This window comes from Oculina patagonica, chromosome 3 (genome assembly GCF_052425735.1).
Source record: "Oculina patagonica isolate OP01 chromosome 3, crgOcupat, whole genome shotgun sequence".
Classification (NCBI taxonomy): Eukaryota; Metazoa; Cnidaria; class Anthozoa; order Scleractinia; family Oculinidae; genus Oculina; species Oculina patagonica.
This window is the reverse complement of record NC_135760.1, coordinates 15529709-15550754: the sequence shown is the minus strand read 5'-3', so window position 1 is coordinate 15550754 and position 21046 is coordinate 15529709. Positions and strand designations below refer to the sequence as shown.

Here is a 21046-nt window from a genome sequence, read left to right as displayed (position 1 = left end):
ATGGCGCGTCACAGATAGGGCCTCCGTAATTCATTTATGCTTTTTGTTAAATTCGCGCGCGCAGTACACATTGATGATCATTGATCGACAAACATTCTCCACCTCAGAGTTTTTCTCTTTTGCGCATGTTATAGAAACCGAAAACTTTCATCATGATAAGGTCGGGACACACTATGCGACAGGTCGCTCCGCGTGTACTGCTTAAAAATTAACAAGTCGATGCGACAAGGCGTTCGTTCGGTGCACAAACAGCGAATTTGGAAGGGTGAGAATATGAACTAGTTTTCCAATTCAATACGGCGAAAATACATGACGCTCTCTCATTGGTAAATTTATAATTTGTCCCAGCAACTTGTCGCAGCGATTTGTCGCAGACGTGTACACACGCTGCGACAACGCTGCTATCGCTCATTTTGTCGCTGCGATGTAAGTAAGTATAAAGGGTAGTAAGTAAGTAAGTAGTAGAGCAAGAAAGTAAATAGAGCAGCTATGATATTTATTGTTTTTTAGCAGAAGCAGTTGTAATGTAGCATGTGCCGTTAGTGTTTGTAAGTAATGTAAGTTTCTTTTGTAAGAATGTCTTTGTGTTGCAATTAAAAAAAAAAGATGTGTCGACTGGTTTGTCGCAAGAATGCACCACGTCACACGAGGCGACATGTCGCAGCAACATGTCGCCGCGACGTGTTGCAGCGACGTGTCGCCAAGTGTGTCCTGACCTATAAGGAACCGAAGGCAGTACAATAACTTACTCTGAAACAATCGTTCATGTCTATTTTTCCAACCATATGGAACTCAATGCTGTAAACGCACTTTGTCCTAGCGATAAACATTCAAAGAAACATAACAAATAAAATTTGTTAGGAGCATAGAATTGAATGTGTACAATATCTTTCCGGTATTACTCCCAAGGGAAGGCAGGTGGGTGTGGTGCTAGGTTGCTAGCAATTTTAACCGGTTTTCCTTTCAGCGTTAACAAAAATTACAATTGTCTCGACAATAGATTTCATCTTTTCGCTTCGAGACTTTTTACTCCCGGTAAATGTAACTCGACGTTGAACAAGTTGATTTGTTCTTTGGAAGGGTCTTTTTAAAAGAGGTAAGTAACCGCATTGGAGAAGGTGTAACTCCATGTCTATTGTGTGCAAGTGACGGAGTCAAAACTCTTTTACACACAGAGAAAAACCCCTCTGAATATTCAAATACTAGAAAACAATTAATGAGCAAAATTGTCCTGAAAATAGCCACTTTGGGCAGTGTTAAACTCATTAACAAATTCCTATCATTTCAATATTTATGCGTGAATATCAAAAGGGAGATTTCCCGGGCAATTTTGTGGACGTTGGAAAGAGTGTAACTCCATGTCTATTGTGTATAAGTGTCGAAGTCACAAGTCTTTTACAGGCAGAGATAATCCCCTCTGAATATTCAAACAATAGAATTCGTTAAAAAAACCCAAAATGTTCCACTTTGAAAATGGCCAGTTTGGGCAGTTTTGAACTCATTAACAAATTCCTATTGCTTCAATATTCATACGTGAATATCTCGGTCAAAAGGGAGATTTCCTGGGCAATTGTGTGTGCGCTGAAAAGGGTGTTACTCCATGTCTATTGTGTGCAAGTATCAAAGTCACATGTCTTTTAGTTTTACACGCAGAGAAAATCCCCGCTAAATATTCAAACAATAGTAATCCGTTAATGAGCAAAATGGTATACTTTGAAAATGGCCACTCTGGGCAGTTTTCAACTCATTGATAAATTCCTATTGTTTTAATATTCATGCCTTAATATATCCGTCAAAAGGGGGATTCCCCAGGCAATTGCGCGCGCGTTTGGAAAGGGTGTGACTCCATGTCTATTGTGTGCAAGTCTGAAAGTCACAAATCTTTTACATGCAGAGAAAATCCGCTCTTAACATTCAAACATTAGAAATCGGTTAATGAGCAAAATGGTCCACTTTGAAAATGGCCAGTTAAGGCAGTTTTTAACTCATTAACAAATTCCTGTTTCACTATTCGTGCGTGAATATCTCCTTCAAAAGGGGGATTTCCCGGGCAATTGGGTGCGCGTTTGGAAAGGGTGTGACTACATGTCTATTGTTTGCAAGTGTTGAAATCACAAGTCTTTTAAAGTGCACGCAAAAAAAATCCCCTCTAAATATTCAAACAATAAAAATCCGTTAATGAGCAAAATGGTCCTCTTTGAAAATACAGCAAATTTGGGCAGTTTTTAACTCATAAACAAATTCCTATCATGCGTGAATATCTCCCTAAAAAGGGGGATTTCCCGGCCAATTATGTGCACATATGGAAAGGGTGTAACTCCATGTCTATAATTTGTTTCCAAGTGTCGAGGTCACAGCTCTTTTACACGCAGAGAATATCCCCTCTGAATATTCAAACAATAGAAATCCGTTAATGAGCAAAATGGTCTACTTTGAAAATGGTTAGTTATGGCAGGTTTTAACTCATTAACAAATTCCTATTATTTCAATATTCATGCGTGAATATCTCCTCAAAAGGGGGATTTCCCGAGCAATTGTGTGCTTGTTGAAAAGGGTGTGACTCCATGTCTATTGTGTGCAAGTGTCCAAGTCATAAGTCTTTTTCACGCAGAGCAAATCCCCTCTCAATATTCAAACAATAGAAATCCGTTAATGAGGAAAATGGTCCACTTTGAAAATAACCAGTTTTGGGCAGTTTGTAAACAAATTTTTATTGTTTTAATATTCATGTGTGAATATCTCAGTCAAAAGGGAGATTTTTCCGGGCAATTGTATGTGTTGGAAAGGGTGTGGCTCCATGTCTATGTCATAAGTCTTTTACGGACAAAGAAAATCCCCTCTGAATATTCAACCAATAGAAATCTGTTAATGAGCAAAATGGTCCACTTTGAAAATGGCCTGTTTGGGCAGGTCTTAACTCATTAACAAATTCCTATTGTTTTAATATTCATGCGTGAATATCTCCGTCAAAAGGGTCTCTCTCGCGCAGTTGTGTGCGCGTTGGAAAGGGTGTGACTCCTATGTCTAGTGTGTACAAGTGTCGAAGTCACTTATGGACAGAGAAAATCCCCTCTAAATATTCAAACAATAGAAATCCTTTAATGAGCCAAATGATGCACCTTAGAAACGGCCAGTTTTTAACCCATCAACAAATTGCTATTATTTTAATATTTATGCGCGAATATCTCCGTCAAAAGGGTGATTTCCCGGGCAATTGTGTACGCTTTTGAAAGGGTGTGACTTTATGTCTATTGTGGGCAAGTGTGGAAGTCACAAGTGGTTTAGACGCAAATAAATCTGCTGTGAATATTCAGACACCATTGCAAATTTTCTTTAATCTGTCGCTCCTAATTATAACAAGCTATCCTGGCTAACTTTTTTTTTTAGCAAACTTCAGTTAGTTGTTCGGAAAACAGTTACTTACACTGCACAGTTAAGCATTTTGAATTACACTTTTATTCAAGGTAGTGGCTGTATCCGAAGTTATATTTCATCGGAATATAGATGCCTTAAACTAACAGTAAGCACCTTACTTAAATTAACATTTTCTTTTCTCCAAATAAAAAACCATGTATCATGTTATAAAAAGTGTTTCTAGTTTCCAGCAGAGCAGTTATAACAACAAAATCCAAAGCATCACATTCGACCAATCACAGCAAATGCAGATAACGCAGTAAAAATCCAGTCAAAAACATGCAGTTGGTTACAAGTGCGTGAAAAGAATTGGTTGATCCTGATTGGTTGAAAACAAACCCTCCATCCCCCCGGATACAAGCCCTCCCATTTAGAAGCCCACCTAAAACCCCTTACGGAGTTGTACAATCCCAGGGTTTATAACTGGCATTTTACTGCATCTCATTCCAGTGAGTTTTTAATTATTATATATTAACTACATATATATAGTCACATACCACTATATTAACCACAAATGGCAACCAGAAGCTTATGTTCTTGTTGTCGGCATGCCTTCACTCAAACAAATAAGTTGGAAAGCTCTCTTGCTTTGGCATTTACAATTCAATGTGTTTACCAAAGTCAATAAAAGTGTGAAAAAAGGGAACATTTAACTTCTGATTGCCACCAGGGACTCAGAAACCTTTATCCTTGAGCAACCTCTCCACCTTGTTTATTACGGTAGTCCTATCCATTTTCCCACTCTTGGCAGTCAATTTGACACCCTTGCAGCTCAGTGATTGTCTTTTACTAGTGCCAAAGGGTGATTTGTGTAGGCCAGCCAAACTATTTTAAATAAATTATTATAAACCAAATTATAGAACAAAAAAGCAATATACTCTTCACAATCAATGCCTGATTCCCTCTAAGGCGCACGCCTGCAGGGAATCATGGAACTACATTTAGGAAAGTGTGATGCGTAATATAAATTGTGCCAGTACTACTAACCACAATCTAATAGCTTGTTGATTATCAACTGGAAGTTGATAAAGGTAAATAAACCACTGTAGGAAATTTTGAAAAGTTGACATTTTGAGTGCTAGCCCTTCGTCACTATGCTCTGATAAGGACTAATGCTTGAAATGTCAGCCTTTCAAAATTTGCTACAGTGGTTTATTTACTTGTATCAACTTCCTGTTGATCATCATTTAAGTGTTTCACTTTCCCACCAATGTAGCACAACAGTTTCTTTAGAAACTTGTTACTGTGTATACTATTTAACAGGACTATTATTTTACTTATCAATGTTAAATAAGTTTTTATTCTTCATAGCTAATGTTTTTGGGTGACTTTCAACAACACTCTGTGAAAGATCACAATCGACTGTCAAACAGGTTTCACTGTGTATAAAACTGTTGATTGAGTGTATCTAATTGAAAAACATGGAACTGACGTTGTGAGTGCCCAGAACATTACCACATGTTCCTTCCTTGGAGTGATTGCCTACATTGCAAATAACAAAGGACTGCGTCACGTCAGGTCCGTGGATTGCTGGACTGTGATCTTTGTATGACAGGCAAAGTCCTCTTCTGATTAAACTGAATGATTTTGTATTTCATTGTCACAGCAAGAAAGATTACCAAAGTGATGAACTGTAATCCAGCCAGAAGGAAAAAGTAGTAATTTAAATAGGCTCCAAGCTTTGGTTCAATAAATAGATCATCCAAACTTGGAATCCATGGATGTTTTCCCAAAGTACAAAGCATGTACAATCCTCCACCAAGCAAGCTGCCCGCTGATTGTGTAAAAAAGAACAGACCCATGACTAAACTTTGCATGGTCTTGGGAGCTTCTTTGTATGCAAACTCCAGGGCTAAAACAGAAGAAATGGTGAACATAAACAAACAGAATACAACTGCAAGGATTATTTCTTTACCTTATGTGCGAGGCACGGTGGCCTGATGGTTAGCATGCTTGACCCCGAGTTGAACGGCCTGGGTTTGAGCCCTGGCCGGGGCGATGCACTGTGTTCTTGGGCAAGACACTTTACTCTCAATTACTCTCTCCAGCCAGAACAAAAGGGTAATAGCTCACTTGATTTTGATTTTCAGTAGGTGTATAAATGGGTACCGACGAATTTACTGCTGGGGGGTAACCCTGCAACCCTCCAAGTTTACTTTTTAGTGCAGAATGCACTATTGTGATGGTTTGTTGGGGCTGTCGTCCGCTAAACCCCTAAACCCCTAATGCCCTAAACCCCTAAAGCGCTATGGTGTAAAGTTTAATAGTCAATTAATTAATTAATATTAATTAATTAATTATTCCTTGTGAAGGGGGTGGGGGTGGGGAGCACCTGACCGTACCCCTAGGTAAAACCTGGAGCACATCTACGTTACTTTCATATGAAGATCTCAAACGTATATATTTGTTTCAGAAAACCCTTTGTTCTCCTTGTGGTACTACTCAACGTAATTTACACCAAACGCATGCGCAGATTAGTCTACGTTGTTTTCTGGAACTATCATGAACATCGCTTGTATTGCGTGTTTGCAGTAGGCTTCCTGCAGACTTCTTGGCGCCAAGTAAAAACCGCAAATTAATTAAATTAGATTTTGAGACTTTCACAGCACTTTCGTAATTAGGTATGCAAAAACTTGCACCGGGATTTTCGGTGTGAACACCTGATAACCAGGAAACAAATATCCTAGCTGTACTGCGTCTTAAAAAACCTGTCGAAAAATATGTTTTTTGATTAGATTTGTTTCTTTAATTTTTGAGAATCGTCTTTCGTGCAGTCTAAACCGTAACTTAATTAAATTAAACAAATGTCATCGATGCCGCCGTAAAACAAACAAAAAACAAAAGTTTCATGTTATCGCATTTTCAAGGAAGACAAAAGTATTTTGTTACAAACGAACAAAAGTGTCGTGTTACGTTTGCAAAGATTAGCGTAAGGAACACCTGGGAAAGAATACAAGTAGCCTGTGAACAGTTTTTCCAAAAGTAAAATAAAGCAAATAAACACGAACATATATAAAACATCATACTTTCAATTGTTTCATATTGCATTCTGCACTTACCAAATCATCGAGATTTTTTCCTTAGTGGCCAGTGAAAAATTTTAGTCACCAAATTAAGCTGATGCTTCCAATCCTTCCTCTCAATTTTAGTCGCCAGGCTGGCGACCTTGGTTCGAATTTAGTCGCCAGCTCCAAAATTTTAGTCACCATGGCGACTAAAATGGTCTTAACTTGGAGAGTTGCCCTGTGATGGACTAGCATCCCATCCAGGGGGGAGTAGCAATACTCCTGGTCGCTTAATGCTGCCGAAACCAGGATAAGCTCCGGCTGTATGGGCCACTTGGCTCGGACACCTTACATCCTTACATCTTACACCTTACATCCTATCAACTGGGGAATAGTGTCTAGATGCTCAACCAAATTCTCCCAACTCTCCTTAACTAGATTCCATTGTAGTCAGTTAGGAGAGTAAAAATTTTGATATTAGATAGCTTCAGCACAGATGTTTTTGAGCCATGGATGCCAACCGGAAGGTGACTGTTATTCATTTTGGCAAGTTCTCACCTCCTTGAATGAATAGGAAATGTCCTGTTTTAGCATTTTCAACTTGGTGTTACAGACAAAAGGTGGATAATGCACATTAAAGAGGAGTTTATTTGACCTTCAGTTGCTGTCTCCATGGCTCAGAAACTTCTGTGCTTAAGGGACGGACCATTATTTTTTTGGAGGGGGGGGGGGATGAAAAATAGTGAAAAAATTGTTTGCAGGGCCTGGAAAGACAAAATAAATTGTTTGCAAACGCGATATGTATAACAAAAAATAGTAAGAATTTCGAAAAAAAATGTTTGCAGAGGTGCATAAACTAAAAAAAAAAGTTTGCAGAGGAAAATTTTTCATCCCCCCCCTCCAAGAAAATAATGGTCGGTCCCTAAGTTTCCTATTGGGACTTAGTTACTCACCTCCTACGCTTGCAAACACTTCACTGATACCAATAAGGCCATACTGAGGAATTTGGTAATAGATATACATGCAAGCTGTGTAGTTTAGATGTCCAACTGTCTGATTGACACAATTATCTGTATCAGCTTTCCTCGCAATTTCAACTCCACCAGCAACTAACATTGACGCAACAGCAAACAAAAACCCTGGCGATTTAAAAGAAAAACAAATGGCAAATTGGTGGTTTTGTTTGTCGACGTTCTTGCACGGTGGGCACAAAGTGACCCAAAAACGCTCACCTTCATTCATCTTTTTTGTTTTTGATACTGGCTATCTGAAATTTTGCATAAATATAGAACTCATCATTCTGAAAAATGGTATGTTTTGTGTTTTTCGAATTTCGAATTTTTTGGCGGGAAAATGACGTCACAAAGTTGGCGCTAAATTTTTTTAAATTAATATGGAATATTTTATTACAGTTTCTGTAAGAACTTGTCGCAAAGATCCTGAAACTGAAAACATTTCTGAAATATGTCAATCTAATCAAAAGTTATCGTTAATTGAAGTTTGAATTTCCCGCCATTTTGTTACTAAAAATAGCTCAAAATGGCGGAAAATTCAAACTTCAATGCACCATAACTTTTGTTTGGATTGACGTGTTTCAGAATTTCTTCAGTTTCAGGATCTTTGCGACAAGTTCTTTTAGAAACTGTAATAAAATATTCCATATTAATTTTAAAAAATTTTGGCATCAATTTTGTGACGTCATTTACCCGCCAAAAAATTCGAAATTCGAAAAACAAAAAACATACGATTTTTCAGAATGACAAATTCTATATTTATGACAAATTTCAGGTAGCCAGTATCAAAAACGAAAAAGATGAATGAAGGTGAGCGTTTTTGGGTCACTTTGTGCCCACCGTGTTGTGTCCCTAGGTAAGAATACTGCCCATTGATTTAGGTATTATCCCAAAATGCATTCTTATTGAGAGATTGGGACGTCTCGCCGGGCCCTCTCCCCGTCCCCTCCTCGCCTCCCCACCCTCCCCCCCCGTCTCTGCTCCCCCCCCTCCCCCCCCCCCCCCGCCGCGCCTCCCGGCGCCCCCTCCCGCGCCCTCTCGTGCTGGGGGAGGTGGTGGCGGCGGGCGAGGGGCCCTGTCGGCGGGGCGCCGCCCTTCTCACTCACGGCGACAGGCTCCTCACTAGGCGGGTGGTAGAGGAGCGGGGAGGTCTTTTGTGCTGCTAGAGGGGCTTGGTCAGGCGTGGACACCCGTGCAGTGAAAACACATCCTTGTCCGCTGCTAGCTTTTTGTGTGTGTGTGGTCCCGCTTGTGTACTTTTTTTTTCTTTTTCTTCCGTCGTATTTTCAGTTTGTCCGTTGTGTGGTCTTAGTGTGTTGTGTTTGTGCGCTGTTTGTGTGTCTTTTTTGTGTGGCGTCAATTATCTATGCATTCTAAGGTGTGTAAAAATTGATATGCACTATTAAAAATGCAGGATTACGCAGTTGAAAGGGACAGATAGAGTCAGTAACAACAAGCTTTAGCCGAGATTTGGGCAAACTCCAGAGGAGAAAGCTGTGGAAATAAAAAAAGAAGAAAGCAGAAAGAAATGAAAATGGCTTGGCAACACCTTTGAGAAGGTCCCCTGGTAGCATTACCAGACAAGCTTTGTCCTGGAATCCCCAAGGAGGCATAAGGGAGGTCATCTCCAAAACACAAGGAGACATCCTTTGATGCAGTCCATAGTCCACTAAGGAAAGAGACTGTGGCTTATACTGCTAAAAAGGAGTGAGGGGCAGACACGCAGAGGTACACACTCCAAGCATGGGGCTATGTAGCTGTAGCCCTTTGCACACATTGCATGTACTATGATAATAGGTAATTTAAAATTTACTATGAGCTCTCCCTACTTCCCCCAACAGCTTTGCAGATTTTACAGTTAGAACATTTTCTCAGAAGAATTAATTATACAGCTTACAGTATTCTTTAGAGAGCTTAGATGGAAGGGACAGTGATGGGTCAGTCTGTAATGGTGGGGGGGGGGGGGGGAATGGGGGCTTATGCTGTAAGCACAACTTTATGGGCTTTAATTACCAGAACCCAGCTTAGACAGCTTAAGCTAATCCAGGATTAGCATGAAATTTGATTTTGGTTTAATATACCACTTTGAGGTTTTCTGTTTATGTTTTCTGTCCCCCAGTTCAAATGTGGACCAATCTCAAACTCCACCAAACATAAGCAATGAAAAACCTTTTAAAGCCGCAATCAACTTTTACTCTCGGGTTAGTGTTAATCGCTTTTTGGACAACCTGACCATGATGTCAAAGAGTGCAAATGTTAAAACAACACTGATATACAACACTGAACTTACCAATAGAAATTCTAGCGAATACACTTGGACTCCATCCTTTTCTATCAAGCCATGGATAAATCCATTTATCCATAACAGGAATTAAGATCAGAACAAAAACTACATCCACTAAAGAGAGCAAGGCAGGAGGAACTACACCTAAATCTTTGGCAGGGTCATCTGTGTCGTTGTAGATACTTATTCTCATGTGCAGGCCTTGAAGCAAAAATGTTGAATTCATCTAAAAGAGATATAATTGGCCATTTCAGAGTTGCACTGGGAACTGGGGAATCTCCAAATTTTAACTGATCCATAAATTTAAATTTTTTTATTTGAGGTTGGCCATAGTGCTTCTGATATCATTTTATTACGTGCATCACAATAAAGCAATTGAAGGTCAGGGAAATAAGAAAGTTGTGATCATTTTCAGGAAGGTTTTATGAAGTGTAGAGCATTTACCTTATTGTTACTTATTTTTGCTGGACTTAATTTTCGCGATTTTCACGTTTTTAAAAAAATCACGAAATTAAAGACTCGCGAAAAATAACAACGCGGACTCAGGGATCCATATTCGTTTTTTTTTCTAAAAGTCAGCCGGGCAAGTATGCATGATGACATACTTGCCCTGGCAAAATTTTACTTGACCGTTCAAAAGTGAAGAATGGCGACCGTACAACAAGTAAATGAAAAGTTGACTTTTTTGTTATTATCACATGTATGTAACACTGTGTATACATGAAATCTACAAGACAACGAATCTGTTATAATAAAGTTTGATTCACAAGTATTTGTTAATGAGACTCTTTACTTGTCTACCTTGGCTGCCAGCTTACAAATTTCACAAAACATCACACCCCCAAGCGGCTTGTGATGTTGACGGAAGCGTATGATGGGGGCACAAATGAAAGCCAGGGCCTCTTCGACTGCCACAACGGAAGAAAATAATGCTTTTGCTCTTCTTAGGGACGGACCATTACTTTCTTGGGAGGGGGGGGATGAAAAATCTTCCTCTGCAAACTTTTTTTTTTAGTTTACGCACCTCTGCAAACAATTTTTTTTCGAAATTCTTACTATTTTTTGTTATACATATCGTGTTTGCAAACAATTTATTTTGTCTTTCCAGGCCTTGCAAACAATTTTTTTCAATATTTTTCATCCCCCCCCTCCAAAAAAATAATGGTCCGTCCCTTATTCATATTTGGTTTGTTTTTCTGAAGTGTTAACATTGCTTTTCTTCTTTGCTGGCGGTGCCACACCAAGATATCGGCAAATTTTGATCAAAACATCAGCTGATGCGATCGCCTCGTGTTTTCGCGGATGCAGCTGCAGTACAAAATATCAGCGGTTGACAGCTTGAAAATTGAGCCTGCAATGATTTCATTGATGAAAAATACCGCATCAGCCAAGATGGCGGCCAAAATTATGATTTTATCGCAACAGAAAGTTGCAAATTATTTTCTATTTTTGAAAACTTATGAATGGATGACAAGTGGTCAGAACGCAAGTAACTCATAAGAAAACTTAATAATTGTTTCTTTTTTTCATTAAGTCAAACTTAAGTCGTCCAGCGGACAAGTTTATGCAATCGTTTGGTCGTCCATACGATTTTTTAGTCGTCTCGGACGACCGGACGACTGGGAATATGGATCCCTGCGGACTTTACTACCTTCTTTATATTCGTTAAAATTAATTAACGTTACGGTCACTTTTCTACATAATTATCTTGGTGCAGTCGTCAAACTTGCTCTACTTTGTTACAACAGAACATGTCAAATTGTTTTAAGCTTCGTTTTGTTATATGGTTTTGTTCAGTGTCACTGGAAACTATTGCTACAAAAATAAGTTGTGTCCATTTTGAGACTTACTGTTTGTTAATGCAGACCACTATTTTGACAATTTCGTGAAATTTAGTTCCTTCAAATGTATTTTTTGGGCCAAATCGCGAAATTTAAGTCCTGCGAAATATGTCTGTTCCATTTTCGCGAAATTAAGTTCCCGCGAAAATGAGTAACAATAAGGTAGTGCCATTGGCCAGTTAAGGGCAGTCCTTTTTGAAAGAAAGAGACCCTGGTAAGCATGTAGCAAGTTCATGTCTGTAAATCAGTGTTTGACACTTACTTTTTTGCCAATTTGCCCTTTGGGCAACTCGTTTTGTTTTGGTTTTTTTGGTTGCCCATGTGTCTTTTTGGTTGCCTACATACCCGGTAGTAAACTTTTGTTGCCCATTAACACTTAAAAGAAAAATGCAAACTTGCAAGAAATGCTCAACTTTATATTATAAACTTGCAAGCCTTCTTGTTTTGGTATTGCAACAGTGATTCATTGCATGATTAATCAGACATAGAGCACATCATACAGTTTTACTTGCCCATTGAATCATTTTACTTGCCCCAGGCAACTGGGCAAACGTTAGTGTTGAATACTGTAAATGCCAAAAATATGCCCCTGGCTGGACATTTTACAGATAAACCTCTTACCTGAAAAAAAATTGCCCAATAAGGAATAAGGATAGCAAAAATCACCACAATCTTGCCAATCGTTTTAACTTCTTCTACGTCAGTATCCAAATAACTTCCACCATATTTCATCATGGCACGATCCAGCCAACTCTTGATAGGCATGTATTCCTGTAAGCCTGGATAATACTGAGTGCTAGCGTCACTGGAAAAGCAAGACGAAAAGTTGTAATATTTTGTTCATATTTAGGTTATTTTTTAAGTCTACCATTGGGTCAAATTAAACACCACCACCAGAGGTTATCTCAGCTTTTGTAGCTTGACTCACCCCAGCAAACCAATGGAACAAAATCAAACCAAAAATCAATTGCACAACAATCATTTGGTTGTGTTCGGTAATCGAACAGAAGCAAACATCTACTTTGCTGTGAGTTCAATTTTTCAATCAATTGAACCAATCACAAACAATCAAACACAACTGAATTAAACTCAATCCGATTTGATTTTGTTCGGAATCTGTCCCTTGATAAGTAAATCACACAGGACTAATCAGGGAAAGGTGCACCATACAAAATGTACGCAATATAAACAAACAGAAGTACGGTTATCTAGCATTCGACTGAGTACAATATTATTGTAGACTGTTGGGTAATTGAAGGATCAATTTTGTTTGATTGTCTACTATTTGGTAATTGAATGTTTGATTTTGTTTGATTGACCAAATTTCATTGTGAGTTTGATTATGTTCGATTACTGGACGCAATCAAATGATTGGTGTTTGACTGGGTTCAATTACCAAACGTTTGATTGAATATGCCAGAACTCACATTAGCTTATAACTGTACTGCGAGAATATCACCTTCAGTCTTTGTACAGACCTCTCTTCGCTTGGTGCACACATGAAATACCTCAGGTGATATTCTCCCAGAACAGCCCTTGCAGCCAGTTAATAAGTAAGTCTGACCCTGGACACTCACTACACCTCCCAACTCTGTGCAGCTAAATACTCCATCCAACATACCTTGTAGAGTCTTCCTCTTCCCTTTTTTTCTGCTTTGCTTCTTTTATTATGCTATATATCTTTTTTAAAATGTGTCCAGTCGGTGGATGACTAATATAACGAGATTTACAGATGGAGAAAATAACAGAGGCCAAAACAATGCTGCCAAATAATATGGCAAATCCCGTCGTAAATGACTCAACCTGTTCGACATATGCAATAGCAGAGAATCCTACAAACGAACCAACGTTTATACTCCAATAATACCAGTTGAAAAATCGCCGATATCTTTGCTCGTCTTGCCCTCGTAACTGATCCCCTCCAAACGCTGTAACGTTCGCCTTGTATGCCCCTTCGCCGATGGAAATTATCAACAAAGAAAACAGTGCTAGAAGGGGATAATAAGTTTTAAGGTGACCATTTGCATATCGCTCGGAGATAAAAGCTGAATAAAAAATCATACCAATACCCACAATGTAAACTAGAAGACTTCCCCATACAGCATTATAACGACCACTATACGAATCTCCGACAATCCCTCCAACTGTTGACATGAACAAAGCTAGCCCAGTGAAACAGAAAACGATGACAACAGAAACTGATTGATTAAATTTAGTCTCGCTTATCAAAAAAAGAAGCAGGTTCGCCAAAATACCATAGTACGCTATTCTTTCGAGAACTACAGTCAGAAGAACGCAGACCAAAGGAAGGAAGGAGTTCTGTGTTGGTATCTGCGATGGTTGTTGTCGTGGCGCGGTAAGATGTTGGGAATAGCTGCTTGAACGCCTGTTTAGAGCATCGTTTGAAGTAGAAATTGACCGAATAAGTGGTGTTTTCTCGTCCAATCCTGATGTAGAAGACATTTCTGGTGGAAAAGTTCTCAAACTCATTGGTTTTTACGGTTAGCTGAGCAAAAAAGCTCTACGTAAAGAATGAAGTTCTCTTTTCAACAGGAAGTACGTTTTCGATCGGGTGTGACTTTTGTCGTAAGTCATGTGATCGTGACTGGGACGAGCGCGCGGTGGGTTACGTTATGCACGCGGGTCCAGTCCATCCAGTCACCTTACCCGAAAAAAAGCTTTTAAAATTATTTATCATATAAAGAGAACCAAAGTTACACTTCATGTAAATATCTGGTTGCAAAAATACTACAATTGGTTGCAGAATTCCTTCAATGCCAGCGCATGTGCTGCGCTGGTGGTGCTCAAGTAACGCAATCATCAGCATCACGCAAAGTAAAAGATTTGGGGTTAGCTCCTAAAATGTCAGTATTCTTCTCATCGATAAATCCAAACGCCGACTTTACTACACTGACACTGATTCACGCCGTGATGTTTAAAAGACTGAGCAAAATGGCTTTTGAAGATAAAGTACGCAAAAATCGTCGCAATTTACAGCGCGACGTAACTGGAGGGTCCCCCGGCCCTCGTTCTGGGGTCTGGGTGGTCCCAAGGGTGGCCCTGGTTGATCAAAGGATGGATAGCGCTATTCGCCCGATAAATCACTACCCAGTAGTGATTTATAGTAGGTTTCTAAAAATTGGCAAGACTAAAGTCCTAATGTGGACCTACTAATTTATTAACTTGTGCTAATTAACTATTAATAAATCGCCATCTAAACAGGATGGCGACTTTTCATGTTTCGAGCAACTTTTTCCCCTTCGAGCAACTTTTTTCCTCTCAAGCAACTTGTTGCATTTTTAGCAATTTCGAGACCGAAGATCTCCAAAGATTATCCAAGTGTTGTTCAAAGACAATACGAACGTTTCCGAGGATTTACGAAGTTTGCCGAAGATTTTCGAGGACCATCTCTTTTTTCGGCTCATTCTGCATTAAAACATTACAAAACTCGTCATCCAACATAACGTCATCGATATCTTCACGATTTTTCTCAGTTAAAGAAATCCTTGTTATTTAACAAATTTTCCCCTTAATATGTTATTTAGATACTTCTTTTACTGTAAAATTGCTTAAAACTGCTTAGAAATCTTACCCTCAAAAGGGAAATTAGCATATATTTAGAGAAATTCTCTAGATTAGAAACAGCGTTTTGGATTTTTTTAAAGCAACTTTCGAGCAACTTTATTATCAGAAGCAACTTTTTTGGATTTCTGGAGCAACTTTTGAGCAACTTTTTGAGAAATTACGGGCAACTTTTTGGGAAATTTCGAGCAACTTGTGGAAAGCCCTAGATGGCGCTTTTTCGGAAATTCTTGAACAGCAAGCAAGCCCAGTGGAAGGCCAACAACTGCAGCAAAAAGATAAGCAAAGGAGAAAAAGAAAAAGGGAGAAAAAAAGAAATGCGAAAAGCCTAAACTTTGCTTTTTGCGCATGCCCGAGCAAAAATGTCATAAAACGCGATGCTAGTGGAAGTAGCTTGGAGCTAAATTAGCTCATAGCTGACCAGAAAATGTTAAAAACGTCCACAAAATGCGCTTTTTACAAAAATCTCCGGGAGTCAATGGGTTAAAATAGTATATAAAAAAATAAAATTTAATATGGACGAACAAGAATAAACCCGACGTCTCCCGAACGTTTTGCAAAAATTCAAAATCTTCGTTCTGATTGGTTTGTGCACTTGTGTGCAGGACTCCTATTCATAAAGCCACGGTAGGGCTTCAATCCCAATTCAATCTAACTAAAAAATGTCCTGGGGTGACTCTCGTATGCAAGGGAGGGACGTGCTAGTCGGAAAATTTGAATTTTAAAAATCCCTAAAGGAGATCAAATTGACCAATCAGGACTGGGCTTTTTTTACCCAAAGTGAAACCATTTTGTCATCCCTGATCGGTTTAGACTGCCAACACTGTATGACAGTGTTTTTTATTTCTTAATTTTGAACCCTAAACGAGACCTTGATGGCTAAAGAATATTGGCGTTCTGTCCTGCATACCCTAGACCAAAATCCTTAATTTACACACCTAAGCGACACGGGGAGCATCCCTCCCCGTCTCTTTCATATGGGGATTCCACCCGTTGGTGAGGTGAATCATTGTTTTAGTATATACCACACAAGTTGAATAACTAGCGGACCAAAACATCACTACCGGTAAACAAAGCGACGCGTGAAGGCAGTTTGTTTCTCTTTAGCTGCTCGATGGTGAATCACGGTCCTTTGCTAATCAACCTTTGCGAGTCAACCAATCAGCGCGCGCGAAAAGCACTATTCACTTGTGTGGTATAAACTAAAATGATTTAGCTCACTGAAAAATAGAAGTTACCGGCTGGAAATCGTTCCTAATAAACCCCAAGGGAGCCTGAAGTATGTGTGTAGATTTTAAAATGCCCTCTCTACACTCCCTCCAAAAACCAGATGTTTGTTAACAGTCACAGTAAACAAGGCCCACTAGCCTGTGTACAGCTGTCTCGCTCCGCTAAAAAAAAATCGCGATTTTTTTAGGCAGAGCGGGACGGCTGTACACAGGCTACAAGTTCTCCCAATGAGCTCCTATCCCTGTTATATACCGGGAGGTAGAGCAACCCTAGCCGAGGCTGGGAGGTATGTCTTGTAATTTGGCACCTCACACTTGAGAGGAAGGTGTTGGCGTGTCAGTGAAGCTGTGACTCACTAGTTAACACTGCCCAAAAAATTAATATGAGATAGAAAAATACCTGAACTTTTTCAACCACACCTCTACTTACACAAAATCAAAGATCTCTTCGAGATATCGACTTTTTTTGCATGAATTTAGTAAGAGTAGAAGGTTTATCCTGGGCATTGTTGTTCGAACATATCATGGAAGAATTCAAACGTCTTTCAGTTCAAGCATTTTTTTATTTTCGCGGTGTAAATGCTGTATTTGTCAGTCGCGACGGCTGGGTGCTTTGCGACTCATATACTTTGGCTTGGTTAAAAAAGGTAAACTTTGACGTTTGCCTTTAACATGTTTAATCGAAATAGTTGTTTCCTTTCGAGTTAGAAAGATTTCTACTCGGCTTAATGCAGAAAAATAACGCCTGATCGCAGGTAAGGTTACGCACGATAGAGTTACCTTTTGTCTCGTCACGCAATCTTAACCCCACATTGAGAAGTAAATTTTCGTTTGGATATTACCAAAAGCCGCTTCTCCTCGAGTTATTCTTTACCTTACGGCTACACATGCCATTTCTAACGACTACATTTCCAGCAAAACAGTTGCTGTTTATTTTTCTAATGGCGATGCATTATATTAACTTCTGAACAGAAGAAACGTTTAACGTTTACTTTTTCCACCAGAAGTAATTTCACAACAGGCTACAAAAACACTTATAAATATCACTTAACACATTTAATGATGTTGTAATTAGCGAAGCGCACTAATCACGTCACAGAATTTGACCCCCGATGTGAGTCGAAATTCGGACAAACAAACCGCTCTCTGTAAGAGCAATGTATGGTTGGAGGGCACTTTGGAGGCATATTTAGCGATTGTTTCACAAAACCATGGCCAGATTGGCTCGGAATTCGGAAAACCTTACCTGTGCAACGTAGAAAGCTCAAACCGTGGTTTTAAACAAAAGGTTTGTCAAACAGAGCGATTATTCAATAGATGTGTAAAATGTTTTACTCTCAGTTATTGAATGGATTATAAAGGCCCGATTTGCTGCCGGGATTTGCTGAAAGAAGACATTTATTTTTATGAGAAATGCAAAACGTTTACACTGTTCTTAGTGGCACATTTTGCAACACAACAGAGCTAACCTCAGATTTATGCCACCACAAAATTACACAAAGAAACGCTCGTCCGATCGGTCCCCTTGCCTGACCCGAATATTTAAAGAGGTCAATTTCGTTACACAATTGTCGCGGCAAATACTATTTAATATACACTGATCGAGCTCGGCAGCTGTAGCTGCAGTCGGTAATAGTAATGGGGATAAATAACAGCTTTATTAAAATCAAACCCGCCGTCAATTCCATTAGAAAGGCGTTTGAATTGCATAATATTTTCGCCCTCTATCTATCATGTGTCGAAACAGATCGGATACAAAGCCTTTGCCGAAACTAAAATTGTTGTCCGACTCACGCGGGGGGGGTGGTATCATGTGGCGAAATCTATTTTTAGTGATAGTGCGCTTCGCTAGATGATGTTGCAATTCTAAATTGTGTAACTCAGCAGAAATAATCAATTGTCACGAAATGAGTTCCCTTTGGTTAACTATTAGCAACGTTTTAGTGTGTGAAAGACTTGTACGAGTACAAATTTGCGTTGTTAATCGTTTTAGGTTAAATTAATATTAGCGCCTAAAGACTTGTACTCGTAAAAATTGCGTTCTTAATCGTTTTAAACTTCGCTGCCTTTGAGCGCTGAACCCCTTACATTCTTAATTGGTTATGTGACGTAAGATTTGGGCTACTCACGTTTTTGATTCTTATATAATGTTTGTAAATTTGACAAGTCACGTTTTTTCTACAAGAACGGAAGTGCTGAAGCACAACTATAGAGTGACACTTTACAAGTCACGCACTTTGATCACCCACAGCGGAAAGTATTCCCTTGAGAAATTAAAACAGTCCCTTGAGAGTTAACAAGAATGCGATCCCTTCCGGTTCAGATTTTAGCCTATGTAAACGCTATTCTCCTACTTTTTTGCTTGTAAACAAGCAAAAAAAGTCGAAAAAATAAAGGACAGCCTCGAGCCAAGTGGCACATACTGCCGGAGCTTATCCCGGTTTCGATAGCATTAAGCAGCTAGGAGTATCGGTATTTCTACTTACCCCTGGATGGGATGCTAGTCCATCGCAGGGTACCCCCCCCCCCCCAGCATTATTTCGCCAGTACCCATTTATACACCTGGATGGAGAGAGGCACTATGAGATGTCTTGCCCAAGAACACAACACAGTGACCCCGGCCAGGGCTCGAACCCGGAACGTCGGCTCCGGAGTCCCACATGTATTACCCATGAAAAATCATGATGAATCTGGTATTTCACATTTTAAGTTATTTATCCACCACATTTACTTTGTATGGCTCCTATATTGTGAAAACGTGTTCACTAAACAGCACTAAAACATCAAAAAGTCAAATTCATTTCTTTATTTGTATCCCAAAGGATACATGATTTGAAATAAGGCCCCCCTCCCTTCCTCTCTACATTAAGCCCCAGGTCTTGAAAATATATTACATGATATTAAGCCACTGGGGGCTTAAAATTTGGATGCCCCCATCCCCCACCCCACCCCCAAGAGAATGAACCAAGACACAGTAAAGATGTAGTATGCAGTGTAAACAAAACAACTTTTATTGTAATGTCTGAAACTGGCGCAGCAGAAGCTGAAGGTGTATTAAAGCTAATCAATAACTACATCCTGTTGATCCTAATTTGTAACTCAAATGTCACATTCTCAAATGACAAGATAAATAACTTCAACTCTTTATGTACAAGTCTGGGCACGTTCATATGTATTTACTACTTAACATGTTATCAAATGATGTGATTCACATTGGACAATGTACAAAGCACAATGTAAACGGACAGTAAAAAAATGTTTGTACAAATAATATAAAATATAAATTTACGTTGGTCACGTGTAATAAAAGGAACATTATTTTGGAAGTATTATTTATGCAGTGAAGTTTGAAACAGTTTGGTTTAGGTTATCTGTATATAAAATTTGTATATCTAATATCATGGCTGGTTACCTCTAGACTACTAACTATGGTTCAACAGTAAGACTTAATGTTATCATTGCATTTAACAAGCCATGACATTAGACCAAATATGTTCATATTAGTATACGTTGGGGTGTCGGGGGGGGGGGGGGGGATTCGGCAACCATTTTGTGGCACATGCAGGAACCTCAAAACAATACAGAGCAGGAAAAAAATAGCTCCTAAACAAATAAAATTTTCTCAGGTTTTTACACGAGGTAAACTCCACAGTAGCTACACCTGTGTATGTGTTACAGTACCATATGAAAGCTCAGCCATTGCAGAACACAACCTGATTGTCAACATCGTTAATGTAACATAGAATACAACTTGTTTACTGCCATCAAAATCTTCAAAATATAATTTGGTATTTGATCAATGTTCTCAGTTTAAGGAAAGAGTTGTTTTAAAGGAGCTAAGTGCCAACTAAAAATTGAAAAAAAGGCCACAAACAATTAAAAGGATAAACAAGGCTTGACTATATACAAAACACAGATGATGGGAAGAGACATACAGTCACATGCAAGATTTGTATGATAACTATAATTGCTCATTCCACTCAGCACAACTGCAGTTAAATTCACTACCTACCCAATTTGAACCATTTTATTTACTTCATAGGTGCTAATTTGTTTTATTAATGCTTTGACCTCTATTGGACCATGAAAGTGTGGTTGTTTGATTATTGGGGTGGTTTTCCACTGACATACTCTTGAAAAATTGGATTTTTTAGTCCAAAAAATGGAATGGGGATATTTCGTAGGACTTAATTTTTGCGATTTGGCCAAAAATAGGCAATTAACCTGAAAATACAATAGAAAACATTTAAAATAAATTTTAGCAGATCTTTCGTGATTTTTTTAAAATTGCGAAAATTAAGTCCGACGAAAATAAGTAACAAAGATTTACTCCTGTTTCATACTTTGATCTGACTGGTAGTAGGGATGTCCCAGTGCAGTATATAGTACCGATATGTAGCAGCATACTGAGGAAACAAAGCTAGTAAATTAAATAACAAACATAAAGTAAACTTGTTAAATATGAAAATATAGCCGATCTGAGGATACTTGCAGCTTGTATCAGACCTGGGCTTCTTTATATCCTTTGCAATCCAACAAAACAATGACTGTTTCATGCGCTTCTTCCGATGGTAGACGACCGGTTTGCATAATTTTTGCAGACTGTGCTGCTCTACAGCTTGTATCAGAGATACTACAGTAGCTTATCGCTCTACCTTGTGATTCCAAAACTCTGTCA

General features: G+C 39.0%; 2 protein-coding genes across 2 annotated transcripts in view; both read right to left on the bottom strand.

Moving 5' to 3' along the window:
* Positions 1-3309: 3309 nt before the first annotated feature.
* Positions 3310-14141, bottom strand: LOC144646926 (solute carrier family 15 member 4-like). The gene is made up of 5 exons (XM_078506639.1): positions 13179-14141; positions 12179-12362; positions 9723-9942; positions 7373-7558; positions 3310-5266 (listed from the first exon to the last, which is right to left on the bottom strand). Exons 1-5 carry the CDS (start codon positions 14045-14047, stop codon positions 4929-4931), a joined length of 1797 nt encoding a protein of 598 aa, XP_078362765.1. The 5' UTR covers positions 14048-14141; the 3' UTR covers positions 3310-4928.
* Positions 5686-21046, bottom strand: part of LOC144646923 (acetoacetyl-CoA synthetase-like) — a 66315-nt gene continuing 50954 nt past the window's right edge. Inside the window, exon 20 of the mRNA XM_078506634.1 lies at positions 5686-6701. The gene's annotated coding sequence lies outside the window, so the exon portion shown is untranslated. The remainder of the gene's footprint in view (positions 6702-21046) is intronic.